General features: G+C 39.9%; 3 protein-coding genes across 5 annotated transcripts; 1 reads left to right on the top strand and 2 right to left on the bottom strand.

Moving 5' to 3' along the window:
* Positions 1-3,961: 3,961 nt before the first annotated feature.
* LOC108163668 (guanine nucleotide-binding protein subunit alpha homolog) lies at positions 3,962-7,185 on the bottom strand. 2 transcript variants are annotated; one of them, XM_033393271.1, is made up of 7 exons: positions 6,784-7,185; positions 6,356-6,684; positions 5,791-5,929; positions 5,508-5,713; positions 5,301-5,432; positions 5,100-5,239; positions 3,962-5,024 (listed from the first exon to the last, which is right to left on the bottom strand). In XM_033393271.1, the coding sequence occupies exons 1-7, from the start codon at positions 6,785-6,787 to the stop codon at positions 4,664-4,666; spliced, it is 1,311 nt and encodes a 436-aa protein (XP_033249162.1). In that variant the 5' UTR covers positions 6,788-7,185; the 3' UTR covers positions 3,962-4,663. The 2 variants fall into 2 exon arrangements, with proteins under 2 accessions (XP_033249162.1, XP_017154580.1); XM_017299091.2 differs by having other exon boundaries at positions 6,356-7,185.
* A 3,891-nt stretch (positions 7,186-11,076) lies between these two features.
* Positions 11,077-12,836, top strand: LOC108163084. Of its 2 annotated transcripts, XM_017298163.2 has the most exons (4): positions 11,077-11,257; positions 11,553-12,023; positions 12,183-12,405; positions 12,507-12,836. In XM_017298163.2, the coding sequence occupies exons 1-4, from the start codon at positions 11,173-11,175 to the stop codon at positions 12,718-12,720; spliced, it is 993 nt and encodes a 330-aa protein (XP_017153652.1). In that variant the 5' UTR covers positions 11,077-11,172; the 3' UTR covers positions 12,721-12,836. The 2 variants fall into 2 exon arrangements, with proteins under 2 accessions (XP_017153652.1, XP_017153653.1); XM_017298164.2 differs by lacking the exon at positions 12,183-12,405 and having other exon boundaries at positions 11,081-11,257; positions 12,507-12,600.
* Positions 12,837-13,032: 196 nt separating this feature from the next.
* Positions 13,033-20,669, bottom strand: LOC108163083 (monocarboxylate transporter 13). The gene is made up of 5 exons (XM_017298162.2): positions 20,339-20,669; positions 16,722-16,815; positions 15,204-15,431; positions 15,024-15,150; positions 13,033-14,959 (listed from the first exon to the last, which is right to left on the bottom strand). The coding sequence occupies exons 2-5, from the start codon at positions 16,810-16,812 to the stop codon at positions 13,444-13,446; spliced, it is 1,962 nt and encodes a 653-aa protein (XP_017153651.1). The 5' UTR covers positions 16,813-16,815; positions 20,339-20,669; the 3' UTR covers positions 13,033-13,443.
* Between the last annotated feature and the right edge of the window lie 5,971 nt (positions 20,670-26,640).

Here is a 26,640-nt window from a genome sequence, read left to right as displayed (position 1 = left end):
AAGTAGGTGTGCCCGTCCGCGGCATCGCTGTCATCACCCTGAGTGCTTCCATAGTCTTCGACCAGAGCCTCATTTAAATAGTCATCAATGCCAACCGAGACTTGCGACTAGTTAACCGAACTGTCGTGGTTAAAGAAGAAATTCGGATCGTTTTGAATGCTAATAATTGGGATTCAGCAGTTCGCAATCATTGAAACAGTGAATCCTCCCGAAAATCTGAGCGATGCTTACGGTAAGAAAATTTCAAGTGAATTTAAGCCAATTTTAATTTATTTATTGCAAAAGCTATGCTTTGGAGGATGCCGGAAGAACCCAGAAATGGGGTCTGGCGAAAATGATTAAACAATTAAATCTTACTGAACCCCCTTCTGCCTTACCCATTGCAGGCAGAATATTCGAAGTTCTGATATCTTTACATACATAAAGAAAAATTAAGGGGCCCCCAAAGAAAATGTAGGGGATTAGTGTCCCATTGGGGACACTACTTTAAAAAAAACGCATCAAAAACTCTACCTCTTGGGTGGTGTGGAATGAGTTTCTTTATTTCATAATATATATGCTATAAAATACATATCAATGTTTCTGAGAAAAAAATATACTTCATATACGTGTATCTTGTTTCATTAACAATAAATCAATCTTTAACGTCTGTAAGTGTTGAAAATTGCTTAATTTGCTTTTGACCACATTGACTTGGCCTAAAACTCGCCCAACTTCGAAACTTGGCCATGGCTGTGAAAACAACTTTAGGACAAATGTTGCAAATTCGAAAAAATACCTGTGTGTTAGGTCCAGAACGAAGCGTTTCCGACCCCATAAAGTGTATACATTTTTGATGAGCATCAATAGCAGAGTCGATGTACCTATGTCTGCCTGTTCTTTCATCCAGACTTCTGTGATATCGCACTGTTGCAAAGGTATTTCAATATTTCGACCCGACCCCCACTAACACCGAAAGTCTGTGGCATCCACAATTTTAAAGACGCGAAAAAACTAAAAACGCATATCTGCAGAGTTCGTATATGACTGTATTGCGTATAGTGGCTACGCAGCGCCGTCCACGAGATTACTCATTTTCAGTATCTCTCTCACATACTCTTCGTCGTGCAATGTTTTCGCCCTCTGGCGGAGGGGAGCCATTCTTACTGAGTATCGGGTATAAATGTAGAGTCGCGACCGCAATATATCAAAGGTGTCTGGCAACAAAAATTAGATGTATTAACGCAACAACAGAATCATAATAATAAACAGAAGATAATGCAGATATTATTTTCAGTAATATATTTTTCTCACCTTAATTTGTTTTATTTTTGTTTCAAAATTGTACCCAAACGACATATCTTTTCTAACAGGAGGTATAATTTTGGATTTCAGCGAGCTAATAGCCAACATTAAATCACCTAGCAGTCTTGTCGAATTGGGATTGTTACTTTGGAAGTTTTTATTTAAGCACTGGATATCTTCAAGAATTGACTTCAAAAATACAAATAGTTGATATCGTTGTGCAACTCGCACAAACTAAAAGCTTTGTGGCAAACTCTAAGAATTTTAAGAAAAGTCTTAAAAACTAAGGGAGTTGTGCCGGTTGCGGCCCTCTCTAGTTGTGGGCAACCCTCCCCTACGCAAACTTGGACAGCACGAAAACCCTACTGATCTGAGTATTGTTATACCCGATACTCAAAATGAGTATTGGGGTATATTAGATTTGTGGTGAAAATGGATGTGTGTTAAGTCCAGAAGGAATCCTTTCCGACCCCATAAAGTATATATATATTCTTGATCAGCATCAATAGCCGAGGCGATTGAGCCATGTCTGTCTTTCCGTCCGTCCGTCTCTATCAGCCCATAGTGCGCAAAGACTATAGAAGCTAGAGCAACGACGTTTTGTATCCTGACTTCTGTGATATGTCACTGTTACAAGTATATTTCAAAACTTCGCCCCGCCCACTTCCGCCTCCACAAAGAGCAAAAATCTGTGGCAGATACAGAAAAACAAAAAACGCAGAATTGTAGCGAATGACCATATCTTCTAGACTGCAGAATTTGAATTGGATCGTATCATTGTTATAGCCATATGTCATTTTTTCTCGCCCTGTCTCTCTCTCTCTCTAACACACATGTATCATAGCCGGCTTTGCTTAGCGCAAAACATTAGCGCCTAGATCTCAGAGACTATAAGAGCGAGAGCAGCCAAAATTGTGATCTACACTGCTTTGATATCGGACCTTGACGAGTTTGTTTCAAAATTTCGCCACACCCCCTTCCGCCCCCGCAAAGGACGAAAATCTGGGGCATCCACAAATCTCAGAGACTATTAGACCTGACTGTAGAGCTCTCACTGTTACAAAACTATTTGTAATTTTTCACTGCAGAACTCACTGTTACAAGTGTATTTCTTTTTGCTCACTGTAGAGAGCTCACTGCTACTAGTGTGTTTCAAAATTTCGCCCAACCACCTTCCGCCCACACAAAAGACTTAATTCTGTGGCAACCACAATTTGAATATAGGAGAAAATTAAAAACGCACAATCATAGGGAATGGCCATATCTACCGGATTGCCGAATCCGAATCAGATCGGATTATTATTATAACCAAAAGTAAAAAATCAATTTGCAGTGGCTACGCAGCGCCAACAATACGCAGTAGCATAACAAGATAATGTTCAGTAAAAAAACAGTTTTTAAAGTAAATATATAAGAAAAATTGAGTGTTTAATTTTGTTTGCAGCATTTCTTTGAATTTTGAGATTTATCGTCGTTTATCAAAAATGTATGCATCCCATAATTTGTTGGTCTCTTGGAAAAATGGATGGGATTTCCGGTTCGTTGATGTTACCGGCTGTGGGCACCCTGGTTTTTATCCTATTTAATGCGTGTGTTTGATTGAGAAACTGCGTATACCCCTTTTTATGTTAAAGTAATCTAGCGATCAGTAGGTGTTCATTCCATTCCATTCCTCATATGAAATACATCCCATCCATGCACGAATAACATGCAGGCATGGTCTTAAATAACCACCAACAGTTGTCTGTTGTTTCGTTCAAAACAATACGCAGTGTAGCACCGATAAGTAGTTTGGAATCGGCACCACAGGAAAATACAAATAGCGGAAAGTTTTTTCCGTCTGCATTGATGGTACTCATGCACAACAATAACAAAATTCATCGGAAAACGGTCCATATCTGACAATATATTAATTATGTCTGCGCTCTGCAACTTATTCAGGTGTACGTTCTATACGTCTAACGGCTGCATTAACGTCATTGACAGGAATTTAAGCAGTGTGTTGTAGTTGAGGGTCCTATAATGGTTAATTTAGAGTGGAAGGAATGCTTCCACCGCACAGCTAGAATTGATGCAAAAATGACATACTGGTTTAGGTGGTCATTATCTATGATTGAATGATTTTTCTGGGCGTGGAGAAAGCTTAAAATACACTTGCATCACTGTGAGATGACAGGACAAAATCGAAACACAAAATTGTTTTCTCTTGCGATAAAGTCCACGGCGTGGCATACGGGTCATGGTTAACACAAGGCAAGCTATAAATGATCTCGATAGCCCATGACATAGATACAAAACACCTACATATACCTACGTATTTTTCTAAAATATCTCTGAAAAGTCCATATCATTTATATGGTATAGACAAGATTAATCGTCTGATAAGAGACCCTAAATAAACAGAACTGCGAAGAGTCCCAATTTGCTCTAGTATTGCTATTCAGTTCTAATATCGTCGAACATGTTCAAATAAAGTATTAAACGCTCCTTGGCCGCAAGAGCCCGAGTGGATTCCAATCCAGTCAAACCAAAATAAAGCATCTGACAGATCAGTATTGCGCTTGGAGCCATTTCCGCATTTAAATTCAACTGAATAATACACTTAAAATATGGCTATGCATGTGTTAGGTAAATATTGTAACTCTAAAATATAAGTAAATATTTATCTTTATTTAAATTACATTTGAATTCGATTGGTTCCATTTATTATATATTGATCGTTTTCATTTAATTGGTACATTTGTTGGTTACGTTGCTGACTTTACTCTATGAGAAAGCGCGCTTCTTAACATTAGGCTCGTTCTCTCTCACTTTTTATATACTGCAATATATTCGATTTTCGACTAATTTATATGTTCGCTTGTAAAAAGTTATTGTAGCAAAAGGCATAGAGGAATTTACCTAAATTCATTATACAAAAAATGGGAGCACGTATTATCAGTTTTTGGTTAGTTTATGTATGCATATGGCGTTGAAGTCTGTTTGATAGCAGGATCAGGAAGCGATTACGAACACATACAAAATAATTTATATACAGTTGTGCATAAATAAAGTAGATTATACTATATGTAAATGCTAAAAAATAATAAAATTTCCTTTAATACAAAATTAATGAATAATTAAACCATTTTAAAAAGTTAACAACAATTTGGGTTGGGGCGGCCCTTTAAAAAATTAAAGATTCCTGACAGCTGGCACTTGCGTTCGTTATATGGATATGTGCGGTAAATATGTAAATGCATACACGACATATTTGTATATGTGTACATATGTATGTATAACTATAAAAAGATTGTCAGTCTGGCGCGAAACCCCTAGACCTGGTTCTGGTTCTTGTTCAGGACTACACCGAAAGAAGATGATCGAATTGCGAATAGTACTACTGCAGCATCAAAGCATTTAAATTACGCTGCAATATCGTATCTTTGACCGAATTGAACACAACATTGATGTTCCGCGTATCTATGGCAGTAGTGAAGTGATGGTAGATCCGACTGGTGCTGCTGCTGCGGCGAACGCTCATGAACATTTGCAGTATGAAGTTTTGGACGTCCAAAAGGGAGTGCGGGTTCCCATTAAATTGCGGATAGTACCAGCGTATATCAGTCTCTGGATTGCGTACTTTCTGTTCAAGCAAATCCGTTTTGTTCAGAAATAATATAATTGAAATACCTTTGAAGGTGTTATTGTTGACAATGGTATCGAATATGTTCTTTGACTCCTCAAGGCGATTGGTTTTTCTATAGATTGGAATGTAATATAACATTTAGTTTTTCTTTGATATTCGCTTAATATTTGGAACAGTTCATATGTACCTGTCTTCGGCAAGAACCTGATCGAACTCTGAACTAGATACAAGGAATATAATTGACGTGACGGATGTATCAAAGCATTTTGTCCACTTCTGGCGTTGCGTCCGCTGGCCGCCCACATCGACAAACACAAATGGAATGTTCTGCAACTCACAACGTAAATACATGGCAAAGCAAACTAAATCTATGTCTAGAGAGTCTCACCTGCACTTTAACACAAAACTCGTAGACACCCTTGGTTGCCTTGCGACAGTGCAATATATCTTTGTTCGTGGGGACATAATCCGGTTTGGCCAGCCGCTCGATTTCGTCTAAGAAATAGCTAACGGAATCGCTCTGCAAAATGCATAAAGAGCCGGATAAGAAATATAACATTCATATATAATAATAAAAGCTACAATAAACGTTTACAATTTGAAATTCACGCCGTCTTTCGTAAGCTCTTCTAATGCCGCGATCCTGCCAAAGGCGGCGTATTAGCGGTGCAAATTCCATGAATCTGAGTGCCTCTATTGCGTTGCATTCCATTAATTTGGCATCGTTAGCGTCCTGCTCGCGGCCATCGTTTCCCCAGGAGATGTCCAGTTTTTCCCGAGCGTCTAGCAGTACTTGCATTCCTTAAAAATATGTTTATTGGATTGGATCAACAGTATTGGTCATATGTACATATACTTTTCCACAGACAGTTACGCACCTCTTATAACGTTTTGGTATATCACATGTTGGTATTCGCGCAACAGTTCGGAATCAAAATTGACGCCGTGTATGATCCGCATTTGCTTGAGGAACGTTGACTTGCCAGACTCCCCAGCACCCAACAGCAGCAGTTTTACCTGGAATAAGACTTATCACTACCATATCCATGACTACGGGCGACAATGGCACCACATATGACAATAATTTAAGTCCCCACACCAACAAAAGCAAACAGACGATTGAGTTAATTGAATGGCTTTTGTATGAGTATAACTTCGTTGATGACTGGATCAAATGATGCAACAACAAAACCCAGAGGCTGCATTCGGAGTAAAAGCCAATCCCCGCGGTACACAACAACGGAAAGTGAAAACTTTGTTGACGAATTTTTTTTGCCTGCTGCCAGAGAGGTTATCTGCTGAAGGGAGCTTAGTCGAATATGTTTTTGGGTATACGCACATGCATGCTAATTAAAAGACCAATCAATATAGGGATGGGACTATAGGGATTCCGGGCTTTTTTGGGGTTCAGTTGGTCGATTCAAAGTCCAAAATATAGCTTACCTGCCGCCGAAATGTATGTTTCTCCTTCTCCAAAAACTTATCAATCTCTTTGGATTTGTAGCGCTGTTCCAGCTCCTCGGGCGTGCTGCGCAAGCGCACCAGATAGGTGAGAAAGTTGCCGCAACATCGTAGGCAGGCAAAGCGCGAGGTTTGCAGTCGGCTGCCCTGACGTCGTAGTCGTTCCGCACCATCTGATATCAGTCCGCCCGCAGGCGTTGTCGCTCCTCCTGCTCCCGCTCTCGACTGGTGCTCTTCCATAAGATGTGTCAGAGTTCCTGTGCGGGTATCGTTGTTGCTGTTATCGCTGCTGCTGTTGTTGATACCTCTGCCTGCGTGTGTTAACGTGGTCAATGTAATTCTGGACATGGCTAGCCAACGCCTGACGTGCACACTTTCTACACACACACACGGACGCGCTAGACACTCACACATGCAGACAGCTGCTGCAGCTGAACGTTCAGTTGTTGTTGATTTCTTCCCTTCTGTGTGATATTGTAATTGTCTTATTGTTGCTACACACGCTAAAATTAGAATCGCTAATTCGTTGCGAGTTTATTGGTTTGGTTGTAACGTCGCCATCTCCAAACAATATCTTGACCACGACCACAAACCAACCGCCGCGGCAAAGTTCGCACTTTTTATTTTGTATATAAGCATTGCACCACTTCTCCAAAAAAGAAGAATCGACACTCGTGCACGACCGCACTCCACCAATTTACAACATAATTAACAGCTCCGTCGCTGATATTAATAATTTAATCAAATTATTCTATTACGCGTCTTTCACGTCACGTATCGCCAAAAATTTGTAAATAATTCGCATTTTCATGACATATGAGCAGTGTGACCGACCCTCCGAAATATACCAAAATATACCGTCTCATTTTAAAAGTATACCGTAAATATACTGCCGAATTCAAGTTCTATTACACATACTTTTCGTTTTTGATATTCCGTCAAATATTACTAGCTAGATAGAAACCTCAGCCCTGCCCACATAATTTTATCCGATTAATGAATCCATTTTCTACTTGACTGCCATTTTTTAAATACTTGCTCCGTTGTCAAACAAATAAAACTTAAGAGAAAAATCATTTGTCCGTTGAATAATACTGACGAGATGAACTAAAACCCTTAGCTCTGACCACATGATTTTAGGCCATTGACGCATAAATGTTCTACAAGATTAGCTACTTTTAAGTAATATTTTTAATTATTGTGTCTAAAAAAGGTTTAAACAAAAAACCAGTGAACCAAAAATTATCGTTGAAATACCTTTACAACAGAGACTGACAACTTGTTTTGCAATGCATTTTTTACGATTTTCATTGGCCGAAAGAAAAAATCGCGTCGTTCAGTTGGAAAACAGTTTTTTTTTTACCAAAACCGGTTCCGTTAATGTACGATATATTTTAACCTGTAAAAAAGGGCACCCAAATATATAAAAAAAAGAAGTTATTTTGATATATTTGATATATATTTTCCAATACCAATTTTAATACTCGTCCCTGGGGTCCGGTAAACTGACCAACATGGTAGAACCTGAAGAGCATGAAGGCAGAAACGGCCACGGACATCATGTTCGGATATGTCGTGTTAATATTCTCCAATAATTGCGGCATATTCACCCTTAGCGACTTTTCGAATGTATTAAAGTGGTATACCACACAGCGCCAATTTTCACCGAATAATATTCTGAATCTGCTCCACCTACTGAATATGACCATCACGTACATTTCTTGTTGGGTTGGGAAATTTCCTTTTCAATGGTTGTCAAATGCAGTTCCAATCCTCACCATATGTCGATTCAAGTACAGTAGTTAAAGTACATAATTTAAAAGTATGGAATGGGACTTATTGTTGCTACAGCTTCATACCCGATTCAAAGAGAGCGAAAAAGAGAGCCTTTACCGATTCAAAGCAATCAAAAAGAGCCGACGGGTGCGCGCCAAATAGAAATTGTTGGAAAGTGAATGAGCGAAAAGGATTAAAATCCAATCCATTGGAAAAAATTATGCACGTAACTGCGATGCGAGCGAAAATTCAAAAAACCTGCGTATGGAAGTTTCTATACCACTTGTTTTTCAAAATGTGTAAATAATTCGTATTTTCATAACATATGAGCAGTATGACCGACCCTCTGAAATATACCGAAATATACAGTCCCATACCGATGAAAAAACCAACTTGGCCACCAAATCCTCCTCTATTTAAGCAGATATCAACGACTTGAAGTAAATGGCGGTAAATCTTTCCATCTTTCCTCTGAACTTAAAAACCCACGATATCTTTCACCTGAACTGCGCTAAAATGATTCAATTTTCATTATTTTCGGTGGCATATTAAAATACCCCTTTGGTCTACAATGGGTTAACCGTTCGCCATTAAGTTGGAATTGGAAACCATGTTCGCATTTTAAGACTGAGGCGTTTCTGGGCATCGATATAGGATTCAAACAAACGTTTTTGACGTGTTGCGTTCGAAGATGTCGATAGGCCTAGGGAATTATTTTCAGACTCAGTTATGAAAGAAGATTTTCGATCTTATCCCATAACGGAGTCCCGCAGCCAACTCACCCACACCCCCAAAGAAAAGAGAGTAGCCAGCATCCCAAAATCAGCCCATGCCCTTGAACCTGATCCAAGGGCAATAGAAGAGAACGCTGGCGATCAGTGGCACGAAAGAACTTGATAAGCTAAGAAGGGGATCAGATAAAAAAACCCGCAACGGAGGCTCACGCGAACGCGTAGCCCATTGACTGAGAAATTGTTGTGAAGTTCGGTTTTTGAAAAAAAGGACCAGGATCAGGGGAAAAAGCAGAACATTTAGAGCTGACCTGCGGGTTTAAATGAGGGGAAGAGAAACCACAAAAACGAGAGAGTGAGAAAACTGCTGCACATCGCTGGGAGATTAAAAATATTCTGAACCGGCTACGTCGGAGGTAAGACACCGACACCTCAACCTGGTCCACGTCTATGTTGAGGGGAGTACATGTAAGATTTTTGTCGAGTAGAGTCCGTTTGTCCCCTTTTCGGTTATTTTTGTTGTTTCAATTGTCCGAGATAGTGCGACCTGAGGGCTTGGGAAGCACCCAGCCCTGAGAGCACGACTCTTTCGAAATTCTCTCGAAGGAATTAATTAAGGAAGTCTGCGGCGAGACACCTTTTATGCCCTTGAAGATGAAATATTCCAGTTTGAATGGAAATGGAGTCGCCAAAATCCGGATGTGGCCATTAAGTCGTTGGTCCCGTGCGTACGTCTTTCACTCTTGACTCCCACTCTCCCAATTGACGAATGCGGTAGGTCCCTCCAGCCTCGTCGAGTCGGGAAAAACATTCGACCCTATCGCCGCCGAAAGTTACTGATTTATGGAGAAGGAGTCAAATGTTAAAGCAGAACATATACTTCGCAGTAATGTTGGGGACCTAGGCAAGATTTTTCTAACCGACCGAGTTAAGATTACGCATAAAGGGACCGCCTGCCACGTTGATGTTTCTTGCGATAAGACTCACTGGGAACGGGTGGCACTGTACATTTCAAACAGCGTCATAAGCGAACGATATATACACTTCACTGCGCCTCCAGTTAAGTACGTTCGGGTCGTGGAATCAGAGATTGGACGCCAAACTCAGAAATGTGTTGTGAAGCTGATAGCCGGAAACAGCAGCGACCCGTTAAGGGGGGAGGGGGGCTAGTCTGCGCAGCTCTGAACAGTTTTTCCTTTTTATTTTGATCAAATATACATATCTTTTTCATTGATTTGCTAAATCTAGGCAGACCCGTCTGCGGATGAATTGCTAAGTGAAATTGAATATTAGTATTACAAGTAAGGTTCCACACACTTATCATCATCTTTAGAATATCCTGACAATGTCAGACAAGGGATCCATTCCCTTTTTTTCTTAGATGTATGTGTTCACATGCAAAACCACCGTCTGCGGATGAATTGCTTAGTTTAATTATATATATTATTTTGGAAGTGATTTTCAGGGAACATCATGATCTTCACATATGTATATAAATGAGTTTCTAATTCAATATTTGTATTACAAGAAAACACCGAACATTTGGATAGAGATGGAGACCATCTTCTGAAGAAGCATTCTTCGTAACAAACGTCATTACTCTACGTATCGATGACATTAGATTTTGCTACCTGACTGACTGCAAAAACAGAGACAGACCTATGAGAAAAGCATGTAGTGAGAGCGAGAGAGAGCATATGCGTCAGAATGGCTTTCAGTTGAGCTGAGAAAAGCTAACTCGGCCAAGTCGAACGCCTAACAGCTATAACCATATATAGATGTAACTGTTCATGCAACGAAAATCTACCAAAGGAATTAGTTGGATTGTGTCCCAGGACTTCGGCTCTAGGAACCGTTCGTCCCGTTCGTTCAGCGACTCGAGTCGCATCATGTCATGAGCCAGCCAGCCCAGCAACCCATTTGCGTGTGTTCTTTTAACTTTTAGCGTCTGATACGTTTCTATTTTTTCTGTTCTAGCGTATTTTAATGTATGCGTGGACACAATGAAAACTGAAAATTCGTGTTTCGCTTATGTTTCCAGTTTCTAGCTTATCTACGATTTTACCTGACCCCCGTGTTGGGAGCGTGGGAAATAAATACAAACAGTTAGTGACAAAGTCTAATGTCATATGGCCATATTCAATTCATACGATACTCAAAGATCGCTCCTCTCTAATACCGCCTTATGACAACTCTGGAGAGCGGGTGCCGTTGTTTACGTTTTACGTTTGTTTTCCTATTGGCAGTGTGACAATTTCGCTTGCACGTAATTAATTCAGTCAATTGCTTAAAATGTTTATAAATACTGGCAAAGCTTCTTTGGTGTATGCAGTACGCTTACCTGGCAGCGGAATACAGAATTTAAAGAGATACACAGGTGAGTTAAGCGGCAGTGGATTCTTGTCCAGAGGTCACAAAGTTTAAAATCATTACACACATACACTCGCACGGTCCATTGGGACAATCAGTTGGCAGATAATAGAATCAGCCTCGACAGATGTCATAGATTGAAATTAACTCGCAGACAAAGTAGGAGGTACATATGTATGTATGTACATAATATGTCTGCATGTGTATATTCAGCTGAACTTTGTACCCTGGTCTGCTAAACTGCGCAGTACCCCTAAAATAAAAATATTTTCGAATATTAATTATCCTTACTGCTTATATAGCCGTTCAACCTTTTCATACGAGCTCTAAAATACAAAATTATGCCGCCGCTGCTGCTCTCCCTCTCCCGATCAACGTGGATGCTGCTGAGACAACACGCTTCTCACCACAGCGCTCCAGAGACATCACTTGCACAGTAATGATGGCACAGGCGCCCATCTCAACCATCGACATTACCACGGATAACAGCAGCAGCGCCAGCCTGTCCGGTTCAGGGTACCAGGATCCCCATGTCCAGTCGTACGACTGCTTCGGATCCATCAGCCTTAATTCGGTGATGCAGAGCAATGTTCCCACACCATTTGGAGGAATGCACAAGTTCTCGCATCTCAACATGCCTGGAGGGCAGTGGTCGCAGGAATATAAGTTTACATCGCAGAACCTCCATAGCTCCCATTACAGCTCTCTTCGTGATATCGCTCGTGCAGATTGGGGAAGCTACGATCAGAATGCAACCCTTGGAACCAGCAGAGGTGAGCATCCTTCAATCTGTTGTTTAAATTGAATGACTACTTGCATGCCAGCAGGCGCTTACTAACTTACTAGTTGTACATATTTGATATTTCATTCGGGACATTTCTAATGATGATCATAAAACAAAATCGCTCGCATGCGTGGCTCATGTTCTGTAGGCGTTTCTACCCGGCGCAACTATAGTACACATTCTGCGCCACCCTCTTCCGAAACGACTCCACCGCCGGCGAGTTCAACAACAAAAGATCTCCCAACGGAAGCTAAATTGACAAAAAAAGAGAAACTGAAGCAGGCGTTCAAGGAGTATGGCACTACCATAATAACATTCCATGTGGGCATCTCTTTGATTTCGCTTGGAGGCTTCTATATACTGGTGTCCAGGTAAGGCGGTAATCACTCGCTCATTTGCATTTGCCTGCTAACTAACTTGTTCTTTAAGGCACTAAAAACACACCAACTAATGTGGTTTTCCTTCCTTTCAGTGGAATAAATTTGGTGCCCGTTCTGGAATTCCTCGGAATCACCTCAACTGCGATTGCGGAGAAGGTGGCCACTGGCAGCACCTTTGTGGTGGCCTATGCCGTTCACAAAGTTTTTGCTCCTGCCAGAATAAGCATTACGTTAGGCGCCACTCCATTTATTGTCCGCTTTCTGCGCTCAAAGGGATTCCTGAAGTCAAAATCTAACAGCACTTAGTGCAATTCGAAAACATATATACATATATCCTCGTTATCAGTATACCATGATTTATACATATTTTATCCCTGCATGCAATGTGATCGTTATTCGCAGAATAAATAAATAAAAAAAAATAAAAACAAGTGGCTATCCATTCAAACCTTTAATAGTGTTCAATGGAATTCTTAGAATTCAAATCAATTTGATCCACGTATTCGCTGTCCGTGGATACTTATAGTTTTCTTCCGCCTGCTACAGACATTTGCACGAACGAAATATAAACCGAGACCACACTCAGTTCTGGGTTCTTCGGCATCAATGACAACAATAAAGAGTTCAAATAGATATGTATTTCCCTTTTTTCAATTATATTTTTGCTCATTTTTTTAGTTTTTCTTTTGTTTGGCATATTTATAGAAAAAATAGTTATAAAACTTTAGCTTTCTCCTCTGCTACACACTTGCGATTCATCGATTTCATCCGGGCTTATGTTTATACTGCCTAGACTATAAATATATTGGTATTAAGTAAACAATAATTGTAATAGTTATACAATATTAAGTTAAGACTTATCAGCTAGACGAAAAAGATGCTGGAAGAACCAAATTAACAGTTTCCAAACTTTCAATGCACTCTTCAACTCCTGATCCTGATTTTCCTGATTAGCTAAACTCCTCCTCCATCACTGTTTGTACGCTGTTTAAAGCTTAACATCTAATTGTAATTGTACGTTATCCCCGTTCAGTAACCGTCGACAGCTTCCTCGTCGATTTGTGCCTCGAGTTTTTCCTCAGCTTTGGCCTTGCGTCGCTCTATCCATGGCATGAAACTCCACAGGCTGGCACCCGCGAGTAGCGTTAGTCCCAGGGCGTGGAAGAGCGGATTGTAATCGTCAACGGCCTCGTACCAGTAGTTGCACAGTGGCGGGCCTACCAACTGAAGGATGCCGTTGATAAAAAGACTGATGCCATAGGACGATGTCAGGCGTTCTGTGCCAAGCATGTCAGCCATTATGACCGCGGTGATTCCCACATAGATTCCGGAAGCGAGGCCAAAGAGGGCACACCAAAAGCAAACCGTGCTGTAGGAGGAGGCAAATGGCAGTAGCGTGAGGGAAAGACCCGATATGGACAAGCCGCCCACAAAGTACCAGGTCTTGGGAATTAGTCCCATGTCCGAAAGAGCTGAGCCGCCAATACGGCCAATCAGGTCCGTGGCGGATACAACAGAAAGCAGGTAGGCCGCCAACGATTTATTGAAGCCCCTGTCAGCGCCAAAACTGGGCAGCAAAATGATGAAGTTTGTGTAACTGATGGCATTCGTCGAATTGGAGATTAATATGACCAAGTACATGGGATCTTTAAGCAGGCTGAGGTCGAAGAACTTGGATCGCTGCGAGGACTGTGTCTTTCCCTGAGTGTCGTCAGTTGCCTGGGCCTTGTCTTGGCCAGTTGTGTCCACTGCTGATCCATTGCTGCCTACCGAGCGCAGCGACAAATGCGATGAGAATTCCTTTGGCTGAAAGGACAACGTGCTGCCGTGGTACGGTGTGCTGATGTACAAGAAGCTGCTTGTCGAAGGCGACCGCTTCGACAGTCGGGACCGCGATAAATTCCTCAGAGTGAGCTTGGAACTGGAGCGACCCTCGGGCACGGCGTACAGGGATGATTGCGAATTCAGTTGGCCCGGCGTGAATGTCTGATTTCTTTGGGGCAGTCTCACCGGCGTGCTGATCTTTCTAGTGCGAGGCTGGAACTCATCGCCGGGCTTTGCGTAGCTCTGGACAACGGCCTCCGAGGCACTTCTCACGAACTGCTGCTTGTCATCGTCGGGCAGATAGAGCGGCGATGGTGGCGAATTGTAAGGCAACAGCTGCTTGTCAGACTGCTCGTGGTTGGTTGCCGTTTCATCGACATTCTCGAACTTCATCACTATTCCGATGTCTTCCTCCTCGGGTATGTCGTCTAGAGCCTGGCGAGCACGGGGCACTCGAACCATGTGCTGTTCCACGGGCTCGTAGAACAGGGCAGCCACAAAAACGTTGAGTGTGATGCCGCCCATTATCAAACAGGAGCCATGGTAGCCATAGGTCTCCAGCAGCCAGCGCAGCAGAGGCGGCAGAATAATGCTGCCCAGAGCACTGCCCGAGATGCACAGACCGTTGGCCAGTCCGCGCAGCTTTACAAAGTAAGACGTCACAATATACACTGTGGGCGGAAAAGATAGCCCAGCGCCAATCCCCACCAGGACTCCATAGCTAAATGACGGAACGGCAGAAAATACATCAGTTTTGGAAACCAAATGGGATTCGATTGGCTCACCTGATATACAAATACTCAACTGACGATGCCCAGAAGGAGAGTATCATTCCCAGAGATGCTGACGCTCCTCCCAGCAGGGTGACCGTCCGATATGAATACTTCACAGAAAGAATACTCGATACAGGTCCTGGAATGAGCAATCAGACAGTGAAAAGGGACACGTGACAGCTGGAAACTTACCCAACGAACTGTAGAGGAAGTAGCATATTGCCGGGATCCACGAGGCCTTTGTCGGCGTCGCATTAAACTCCTCTACAAACTCAACGAAGAGTACCCCGAAGCTCTTGATTGTGCCAGGAATGAGTATGTTGGTCAAGCAGGAACCAAACAGTACTAGCCAACCCCAGCCACCGTCGGGCGGCACCAGATCGTACTCCTCGCTGTCATCTTTCTGGTTGAGTAAGCTAACTGTGGGGCAGTCGAGAAGAGAGTTAATGGATTACTCAGAATGGATTGACTCTACTTAACTCTACTCAAGTGCAAGATACATAAGTGTAGCAATAAAACAAAATCGCGAAGTTCGAACCACTTACACGTCTATATCTTTCAAGAAGTTTGTTTTCCGGCCAGAGGCCCGGCAGAATTACGCCTGCATTGCAGAATTTATTTATTTTCCGGCAATCGTCGCATTCGTACGTGGGTTCATACTTTAGATAAAACTATTAACTAATCTAATAAATATAAATATTAGCGGTTATCCCTGTCCTGGTGATGGCGCTGATTGGTGATCCCAGGCGCGGATTCGAGTCGAGTTTTATTTGCACAGATACAAATGACCGACGTTATTTTCTGCATGTATGCGTTCGGAGATGCTTCCTTCCGTCCGCTACAAACTCGGACTAAACTATTTGAATATACCCTCTTTAGAGTTTTTAGCGCTAAATCGTGGAAACAAGTACTTTTTTCTTTGGTAATTTGTTCTTGTCCTAGTCACAGCTACTAGCTGCCATAAATCAAGTCATCGCTTATGATTTGGGAGGCCTCTCCACTGTTTTTTGCTCGAATTGAAGCAAAAGCAACTTCTGAAGCGCATTTATATTGTTGTTAAAAGCTGTGCTAATTGAATTCCCCGAATACAGGTAATCTGGATATTGCAAAAAGACAAGTTCTTATCGCCAAAATGTGATCAAATGAAGCATAAAATACCCTAAAATGGATCTGCTCACAGAATCGATCGAGTGCGCCCGATGCCCATCTTTATTGAACAGATTGAACCCATAGGTACTCCATAAATACCTCCAATAACTCTTTCTTTTTATATTTATTTCTGTGTATAGACCATACATATATGTATACAATACATACTATACATATGGGTCCTGGGTTGACCTTGGTACTGATCAAGAACCTGTAAGCATTAGGGGTCGACGAGTCTCCTACATTCTACTTCACACTGCGAGTAAACGATAGAATACATATGTATCTACTTTATAGGTACATGCATAGGTTATGTATGTCTAAGGCTTTGTGGGTTTGTTAAGACATGGATGTGATCGATGGAGGTCATCGATCAATAACGATAACAAATCGAATTTAAACCCACGTACATATACCAGCCTCTTCAAGCAATCAAAAGCTGTATTAACTGTCGATGGATTGTATGCTACAGCCTTAAAGGTTTTTATCTTGTTAATGATGGATCCAGTGTTGATGGTTCATGTTGTTGTTGTTCTTTTTGTTTTTGTATAGTTTACTGACCTTTTTTATTACTATTTTCATTTTTGGCTCCATTTAACTTATGATCTTTGCTGTTTGCTTTCTGTGTACTTATAACTTTTTCCTTATGCATGGTCTGTAAGAAGAGAAAGAGAGAGAACATGTTTTTCTTGTTGTTTGTTTTGTTTGTTGGGTGTAATGAAAGCTTAAAAGCATACGTGGATCGTGTCTTAAGTCATGTTTTTCGGCTGGTGCAGGACCATGGTAAACCTATAGCAGAAGCAAACATCAAGCACATTGGGAATTGAGGAACTCCAAAGCAGACATTGATCCATTGATTGGTCCACCGAAACTAGGAAAACTTCCTCCCACTCAATAATGGAAAAGTGCTGTGAGATTATCAATTTCCGTGACTGGTATTGAGAGGTGCAAAACAAAGACACAGCTTACGGAGGAGGGAGCTCCTACAGGTACCAGGTGTGATGAATGCTTAGTCTGGACTTACTCGAATACGTTTCGTCTGCCCCAAAATCTGGGGTCTTGCGTACTACAAGTAATCTATATGCACCTTCTACTCCCGATTCATCATCTACGCAGCGTAACAAACTTTTATTCCATCATGACATTGCTGCTGATGTGCGTCGTACGCTCGAAAGATCTTCTCATGCCCGGTACTCATCAAGTATGGATTTATCATTAAAAATAGCCGAGTCGGTATCGTGATCGTCCGACTTAAAACCGAAGCGATCCCAGTATTGAGAGTGTGCCACAGCAATGTAAGCCTCGGATATTGTAAGATTTATATGAAAGTCGGATGAAAGGCAGCACTTAATCAATTGAACTGCAACATCATTTTACACAACTCAGCCAAATCTGATATTAATCGCCAAGAATCCCACTGGAGCCCACTGCTCCCATTTTCCACTCGCATTCACCGAGATAACCGGCGACAGGCAGACGCACAAGCGAATGCCCGAGAATGGAAAAACAAAATACATGCAGTTCACGCACAGACCCAGACAGATCGCTGCTCGACTCGAGTCGAGTCTCGCTGATAAGGCTTTTTATACCTGGTACTCGAAGAGAATAGCGGTATATAAATGAGCATCAATAGCCGAGTCGATATACATACATACATACATATGTAGCCATGTCTGTCTGTCCGTCACTATGAGCGCCTACTGCCCAGGGGCTAAACTCCTAGAGCACCTCCTGTAATATCACACTGTCACAAGTGTATTTCGCCCCCACAACGGACGAAAATTTTGGCATCCACAATTTTGAACATACGAGAGAACAAAAACGCAGAATCAAGGGAATAACCAGAGACTGCCGAAAGCAAGAGAGATAGCAACACACATACTGACGGAGTACCGGGCATAAAGCAGTACCGAGACAGAACGTTCCCGTTCGTTTTTTGCTGCGTTTGTTGGTTCCAGCAGCAGGGGCTGATGGTCGTTTGCCCGGTCGTATTGAAGGCCATTTCCTGAACGGCTACCGCAGAAAGTAAATGAAAATAAATTTTTGTTGGCACTGGTAACAGTTTCGAATTCAATTGGCTTCTCCAATTGAAATGCGTTGGAAGCAATTACGTGAGTTTCCATTTAAGTGAACGCGAGGTCTAGCCTCTAGAATTTGTCATACATAAACAAATGTATTCTTTTATCGCTGGGCCGCTCCCCAATTGCGATCATTGGAGCAAAGGAGGCTCTTGAAGCGGATCAATCATACTAAATTGTTGATTGTGCGCGAGACAAATCGAAAACAAACAATAAACAAGAAACCAGTTTTAGCATGCCTTTTCAGAGTTTCAGTGTTATTAGCAAGCAATCTGTGCGTCGTTTGTGCTCGTATTGGTCCATATACACATTTACATAGTACATATGTACAACATATGTACATATATGTACATCCATACATTGTACATACAACATATGTATGTTTGAAAACAGAAAATAATAACTTTTGATCAATTGCCAACGTGAGAAGCGCAACAGCTGTGAAAATCGATTACATCCAACTTTAATGGCCAGTGTTCATGCGCTCCTGTGTAGACCTGTACACTTGTTCCATTTGTGAACTTTTCTAATTTTCCAAGGCCAATTTTCTACAAATTTTTTAAGCAAACGAGCGCCGCGTCACGAACCATCCCGCCCGTTATGCCAATGTCGGTTGCCAACGGCTGATAAAAGCTACAAAGTCTGCATGCTCCGATTCCTGCGCTACATGCGACAGTCTTATGCGATTTCCTTATGCGGTGTATACCGCTTTTCCTCTCGGAACAGTAACAATACGACGAGCTAGTAGTTGGAAAGATAAGCTTCGCAGTCCGTCCGGATTGAGTTGGACGATCGTTTGGATCACTCTTGTCGGATAGTGGCAGCGGCGAGGCAGAGGCGACGCCGGCGGCGGTCGATAACGATGAAATTTACCCGGCTTAATCCAGTTCCTGGAAAAATCACATTTAATAATGTTTACAGAGCACTAAAACGGGTCGCTGCAGCGGCTTTGTTGAGACAGGTCACAACTGTTTCGGGAACGGAACTACGAAGTGTTTCTTAAGCCAAGTGCAGGTAGACAAGGCCTCCAGACATGCTGACGACGCCATGACTCGGCATAGTCTTTTGTCGGATTCGTCACAGAACAATCAAAAAAAATGAACAAAGGCAAATGAAATGCGCTTCCTGCAGCCTGCAGCAACAGCTGTTCGAGTGCATTGGCCCCGCCGATCAAGAGTATATATGCACGTATATGTATATGTACATATGTATGTCCAAGCAGAAAATTATTTGCATGAATGTTCCAGCTGTAGTCACGATGCAAGGGATTCAAGAGAATTGAAAGATTTTGCACAGATTGCCGAAAAGCAACGTTAAAAACGATCATTTAAAAACGGGAACACCACCGCAACGAAATTGTTCGACTGCAATTCTCGGCTCAGTGATAATCAGCTTAGCCAACACAGCGGGTAGCGGGTAGGTGGTAATGAACTGGCGACAAATCAAGCGGTTATATCCCTCCAACGAAGTACAGTTCAACTAAATGTACCATATAATACACGGACATGTGCGCAGCATTGACCCACATTGGTATACATTTTCGAGTGAAAAGCAAAGTAAAAATAAAGCGCGATAGCAACGCATACAGCACAAACAACACTGCCTCACCGATGAAGTCCCCACTAACACTTGGGAGGGCGTATCGTACCCCATCCCCGTATCGGGCAACACGAGTCAGGATGGGAAAAGGTTAGGGCTACTGTTACTTCCTTTTAATGGAAAGGAACCCGGTTTTCCAAAGGAAATTGGACAAAGGCGAAACAGCAACGGCGAAAACGCGATGTCCCACGATTGCCTGTTGTTATTGTGGTTCAACGCCCTTGAGGCTGCGGCGACTCACTGGCCGCCAAACAAGAGAACATGCACGATGGTGGGCGGAGAAAGGGTGGCTGGGATGTTGCTGGGGCAAGGTAATGGTTTTCCGTTTCTGATGTTGTTGTTATTGCTGAGACTTTTGCTGTGTACGAGTATGCGTCAGCTGTTCCAAGGTATTAATTTAATTGAAACCTACATACATATGTGCATACATACATACATATATACCTTGAGATATTCTTTTTAGTGTGCCTGTCGACAAAAGGTGTCTCATTGCCCACTCACCTTAAAAGTAACTGTTTAGTTAATGTAAATTCGTCTTGGAGAGGGCTGTCAACACCCGCACATACACACATGTGCATACAAACATAAACTGACGAGACGCACGTTTTTTCTCTTTTATTTTGAATTGGGTTTGTTGGTTTGGTGTTATAGGTGTCGGCTGTTACATGACAATAGTCATTCGTTTTGGTTATAGTGGCAATATGTTTTCGCGTTTTGGCGTAGAGACGTATATTTACAAAAATATTACACTATGTACACAATTCTATACTTATATTTGTTCAAAATATATACAAAAACAAAACGCGAAAAACGAAAGACCCGTCCGTCGATTTCACGCGCACGCCATCAGTGACCGCGGATTTATCGTTAAAATATACCGTCCGACTCTCAGAAAAATACCAAAATATACCGTCTCATTTAAAAAATATACCGTAAATATACTAACGAATTCAAGTTCCATTATACATATTGCTCGTTTTTGATATTTCGTCGAATATTACTACAGTGGGTAACTTTAACATTCGGCATTTTTTTTTTTCAACTTCAAACGCGAATAAAATGCATTAAACTACAAAAAAATAAAAAAACTTTAATGAGGGAATAAAGCTTGAAGTTTTACCTTTTCAGAGAGGTATATATAATAATGATTTTATTTTAAATGAAGATAGAAAATATAATAAAACAAAAAAAAGCTCAAAATTTGCGTTACTTTAATATTCGGCATTTTTGGGAAATCGCATTATAAAACCCTGTGGCAACTCCAAATAGCCCCAAATGGCACAAAAAATGGGTTTCCCCGAAAAACAAACACTTGACTTACATTCATGATCAGCAAGCACACCGCTAAATCGAATTGTTCCACCTAAAATTAAAATGGGCCGTAAAGGGATTAATTCATCCTTGGAGCAGCGAAAACTTGTGCTCCAGTTGCATTTAGAGGGCAAGACCTACAAAGAAACTGCCCAAATTCTGAAAATGAAGCTGAATACGATCGGTGACATCGTCCGCAGGTTCAAAAATGAAGGAAGAATCGCATCAATTAAGCAAACCGGACAACCGAACAAGTTGACTAAGCGCGAAGAAGCCGATATCATAAAGAAAGTGAAGAAAAATCCACGACTAAGTGCACCGGAATTAAAAGCTGAATTATTTGTCGACCACGGAAAGACCGTTACAGCCCAAACTATCCGACGCACCATTAAAAAACAAGGGTACAACGGCCGAGTTGCAAGAAAAAAGCCTTTACTCTGTGAGCGCAAACGGAAAAAAAGGAAAACGTTTGCCCTGGAGTACTCCAAAAAGAACCAAAACTGGTGGAATGATGTTATATTCTTAGACGAGAGCAAGTTTAACATTTTTGGCAGTGATGGCAAGACCATGGTTTGGCGAAAACCCAATACGGAGCTGCATAAGGAACACCTAAGACCAACAGTGAAACACGGCGGTGGGAGCGTTATGATTTGGGGCTGCATTTCGACAAAAGGAGTAGGGAATCTGGTTTTTATTGAAGGGATAATGAACCGGGAACAATATCTAAAAATTTTGAGAGAAAATTTAAAGCAGTCGGCGCAGAAAATGGGCATTTCCGAAACATTCAAGTTATATCAGGACAATGACCCGAAACATAAGGCCCATAAGATAAGGTCCTGGCTGCTTTACAACTGCCCAAAGGTCATAGATAAGCCACCCCAATCACCTGATCTAAGCCCCATCGAAAATTTGTGGAGTGAGCTGGACCGCCGTGTGCATAAGACACCAATATCGTCCATACCCGAGCTTCAAGAAGAGTGGGCCAAAATTGGTCATGAATATGCACAAAATATAATAAAAAATATGCCAAAACGCCTAGCCGATACCATAAATAATAATGGCTATCACAGAAAATATTAAATTAAGTTATTTAAGTAGATTAAGTAGTTATTTTTTAGTTGTATAAGGCTTTTGAGGCTTTGAGGCTTTTTTTGTTTAATTATATTTTCTATCTTCATTTAAAATAAAATCATTATTATATATACCTCTCTGAAAAGGTAAAACTTCAAGCTTTATTCCCTCATTAAAATTTTTTTATTTTTTTGTAGTTTAATGCATTTTATTCGCGTTTGAAGTTGAAAAAAAAAAATGCCGAATATTAAAGTTACCCACTGTAGCTACGTAGAACATTTTGCCATGCCGACGTAGTTTTATACGATTGATGAATCAATTTTCAACTTAACTGGCTTATTTTGAACAATTGCTTTCATTAGATTTTGTCGTCCGTCGATTGTTCACATTTTACTAGCAAGAGGTTAAATTGACCGCGATAAAATTTGCATAGTGTATTCGCAGTTTAAGCGAATTCGGTATATTTCTCACGGGCTCAGCTGATCTGTTCAAGCTTATAATATTATCTCAGCTGTTCTTGGCACCAAGTCAATCCAAATTTTTCGAATTTTCTTACGGTGATGGAAACTTAATCGAATTTTGTACATAATAAATAAATAAATAGTATGCACATTTTACCACGGCCATTTAATTAGTCCGCTTAGTGTGACCAAATTTCACGCCATAGAGCTGCCAACGTTGTCCGACCCTCAGAAATATACCGTCTCATTTAAAAAATATACCGTTATTATATTACGAATTCAAGTTGAATTATACATAGTCTTCGTTTTTAATATTCCTTGAAATGTTACTAGCTAGATAGAACCCTCAACCCTGCCCACATAATTTTATCCGATTAATCAATCCATTTTCTACTTGACTGGCTTGTTCTAAATACTTGTTCTTTTTGGGTTTTTGTGTAAAAAAAGGTTTTAGCGAAAAAGGTCAAACCAAAAAAGTGACAACGTAAGTGAGTATGGAATGTCACGTTATTTCTTACTTGCAGCTTGTCAACCGGAGGAAGGCCCATTTTATACCCTATTTCGTTAATTTATTATAAAGATGTTGTTTAAAAACGTAATTAGTAAAGACCTTTTCTCAGATTGATATCTTTTAGTCATATTCATGCTTATGATTTGTGTCTTGTATACATATATCTCGATCCCGATACCAATTTTTGGTCTCTGTAAGAAGACAAAAAGCTGAAATTGTTGAAATTGCTTTAAACAGAGACTGACTAGTTTCTGCAATAAAGTAAAATAAATAATATTAAAAAAACAATATAAGTTGTTATTTGTTTGATTTGTATTACAAAATATAAAATATTACAATAATATAATTACATATTTATTTCCTTATTTTCAACAGGTTGATAATAAATTATAGAAATTCTGTAAACGCAGTCGGTTCTCGACTTCTTTGTTTATTATAACTAAAATAGTGATGTATCTAAATATATGATACAAGAAAAAAAATATATATCTAAAATATAAACATGCATAAATATAAATGGAATTGGTTTTACATTTATGTACATATGTATTTCAAATCAATTGTCAATAGCGCGCTTTCCGACGGGAATGTGCAAAGAAAAAATGTAGATGCGTGTCGCACCATGAATACTCTCATGGACAATACCCATAAATTTTCTAATTAAATTATAAACATCTTATGTACATATGTACATAAATATATCCGGCTATTACATTCGAATATTGCATGAGGGTATTCAAAATTACAGTTGTCTTCATGTTAGGTGGCAAGCTTCTTTAAAAAGTTGTAATACCTTAACATACTCTAAATCAAAGCAACGAACCAGAACAAAATTCGAATTGTGTGCAAATTAAATAACTGCGGTAGCGGATTGTGTTTTTAAAAAGTTTTTATTTTACTTCTAACTTCACTGATATAGATTTAAGTAGAGGGTCACAAAGGATTCCGGGCAAAGGGTTTGCGCGATCTTAATTTTTAGCTCGACTTTGCGGTGTCGCTTCTGGATCAAGACTGACTTGAACTTTCTGATCTTTGCATCGTTGATCCCTTTTGGGAATAGTTTTTCTATAAACATTTCAATTGATTTCGCCATCCCGAGTATTGGATTTCGTCATCCAAAGAGAGAACTGTAAAATGCCTAAAGTGCAGGATCTGCAGAAAGCCGGGAGTGAGATTGTTTATGAGAAGCCGGGTGTGGGCAAACATTGGTTTTCCATTTAGGCGAGTGTCAAAGATTGGGATTGCGGTGGGAGCCCTTGCGATTGTACATCTTAGAAATCAATTAGGCGGAGGCCCAAGATTGAAATTGTTTTCGTTTTGGAAAGCCAAAGATTGTTTACAACTCGTATAAGAGCTCAATAGAATTGGGTACGTTAACTCCCCCCATTCTTAAATGTTTCGTCCCGATACATTTTGAAGTTCTGATAGAGCTCTAATTTCTTCTGACAGTATTTGAATGTTGCTTTCCACTATTTCTTCTGACGGTATTCTTATTGATTTAATAAGTACAAATTTGGTTAATTTATAGCCGAAGTAAAATAACATTATCAATATCAAAATGATTAAGAATAATGTTGTTAATGGTAAGGCCGTATTACCTAATGTTATAAGGGGATTTAAAATATTAACATTATCAAAAGAAAATTGCTTATCATTCGATTGTATATAATCAACTAATTCAAAATCGCTATATCTATGATGCGATATATATCTTAGAATTTTACCCTTATCATTTATGTGGGTTATATTATTTATTACAATTGTGTTGTTGAATATAAGGAGATACGATCCTAACAAAGTAGTATTGTCTACGATATTTTTGCCTGAAACTAATATGGCACCATCCTGAATGATGTCTATTTCTTTGTTTTTTCCCCTTTTTTTAGTGCAGTTGGCTTTAAAGCCATTAAGTAAATTGGTGAAACAGGTCTTCTTTAAATTTATTTGTGCGTAATTGTTAAAAGTTTCACTTTTAAAATTATTCATTAAATAGTATTTCTCCTTACATTCACAAACTTTTTCACTTATAACTAACATTCCATCATTTTGTGAGATGGCTCTTGCATGGTAAAACTTGCAAATATCTTTAATTTGAGGATATTTTATGTAAATGATTATTAAATCAGCATTTCGAATTATTTTAACCGTTGCAATGTCCAGCAGATCAGACAGTTCAACAGGATGTTTTTCATGCTTATAAATGTCCTCTATTTCGTTTTTATTTAAAATTTTTGTATTGAAAATGTTTACTTTTAAGAGGGTTATGGTATCAACTAAATTTAGTAGGTCAAAAGTTATTAATTTTAAACGATGCTTTCTCAGTATCGTTTCTTCATTGAAGATGACATTTTTTAATGAATTTGATAGCAATTCAATTTCTTTGAAAAATTTGGAATTTATTAAAAATTGTTTATTATTATTTTCAGTTAATTCATTTACTTTATTTTGTATTTTCAAAAAGTCGTCATGAAAATATTTAATATTTGATGTTATCTTTATGTATAATTCTGTTTCTATTGTTGATTATAATTTTATTCGGTCGATTTTCCTTAACTACCTGCTTTTTGTATCGGGATTGAAGTTTATTTCTTTCCCCGAATTTCTTTTCATAAACTACTTTTCCTATTTTATAATCTTTTTCTCTTCTTTTTTTGTTATGTAGCTTAAGCATTTTGGTCTGAGCTTCCTTAAGTAATATTGGATTATGCTTGTGTTCTATTTTGTTATACAATATGTCATATGGCATTTGATTGGTCGTTGAATGTATCGTTAGGTTATATTTCAGTGCCGCCCTTATTATTATTTCTGAATAATCTGTTAGATTTAGTTCATCCTTGATGCACCGCGCTATTTCTGTTAGTGTGGAATGTACCCTTTCTACCTGACCATTTGAGGTGCTGTGTCTGGGATCAGCATAATAAATAGTTAAGTTACTTCTTTGTATGAATGATCTAAATTGTGCTGAAGTAAAGCTTGGTTCGTTGTCAGTCATTAAAGATGTTGCTAACGGAAAGTGTTGCAAAATTTCCATTACCTTATTTTCAATGTTTAATTTACTTTGAATTTCCTTGACCACCAAGTATTTGGAATAAGAATCTATACAAGTTATGAATGTTAGGTTTTGGGCATAGTATATGTCTAAGTGTAATTGATCTCCTTCTTTTGCTGGAATGGGAGCTTCCCCAATTGGAATTTTTACAGGGTGTCTGTGATATTTGTTTTTGTTACAGATCTCACAATTTTTTATATATTCTTTTAATTTTTTGTGCAGGTTTGGCCAATAATACAGCTTAGTTATTTGTTTGTAATTTTCGTCTAGTCCTCTATGGGCTCTGCAATGTGTTTCTTCTATAATTATAGCTTTATCTTCTGAATTTACTACATCTTGGAGGAACTTTCTCGTGAAGAGAAATTTATTTATGAAGTTTTCCTTTAGCTTATTTTGGATA

The sequence above is a fragment of the Drosophila miranda genome, chromosome 4 (genome assembly GCF_003369915.1).
Source record: "Drosophila miranda strain MSH22 chromosome 4, D.miranda_PacBio2.1, whole genome shotgun sequence".
Classification (NCBI taxonomy): Eukaryota; Metazoa; Arthropoda; class Insecta; order Diptera; family Drosophilidae; genus Drosophila; species Drosophila miranda.
This window is presented reverse-complemented; position numbering and strand designations above follow the sequence as displayed.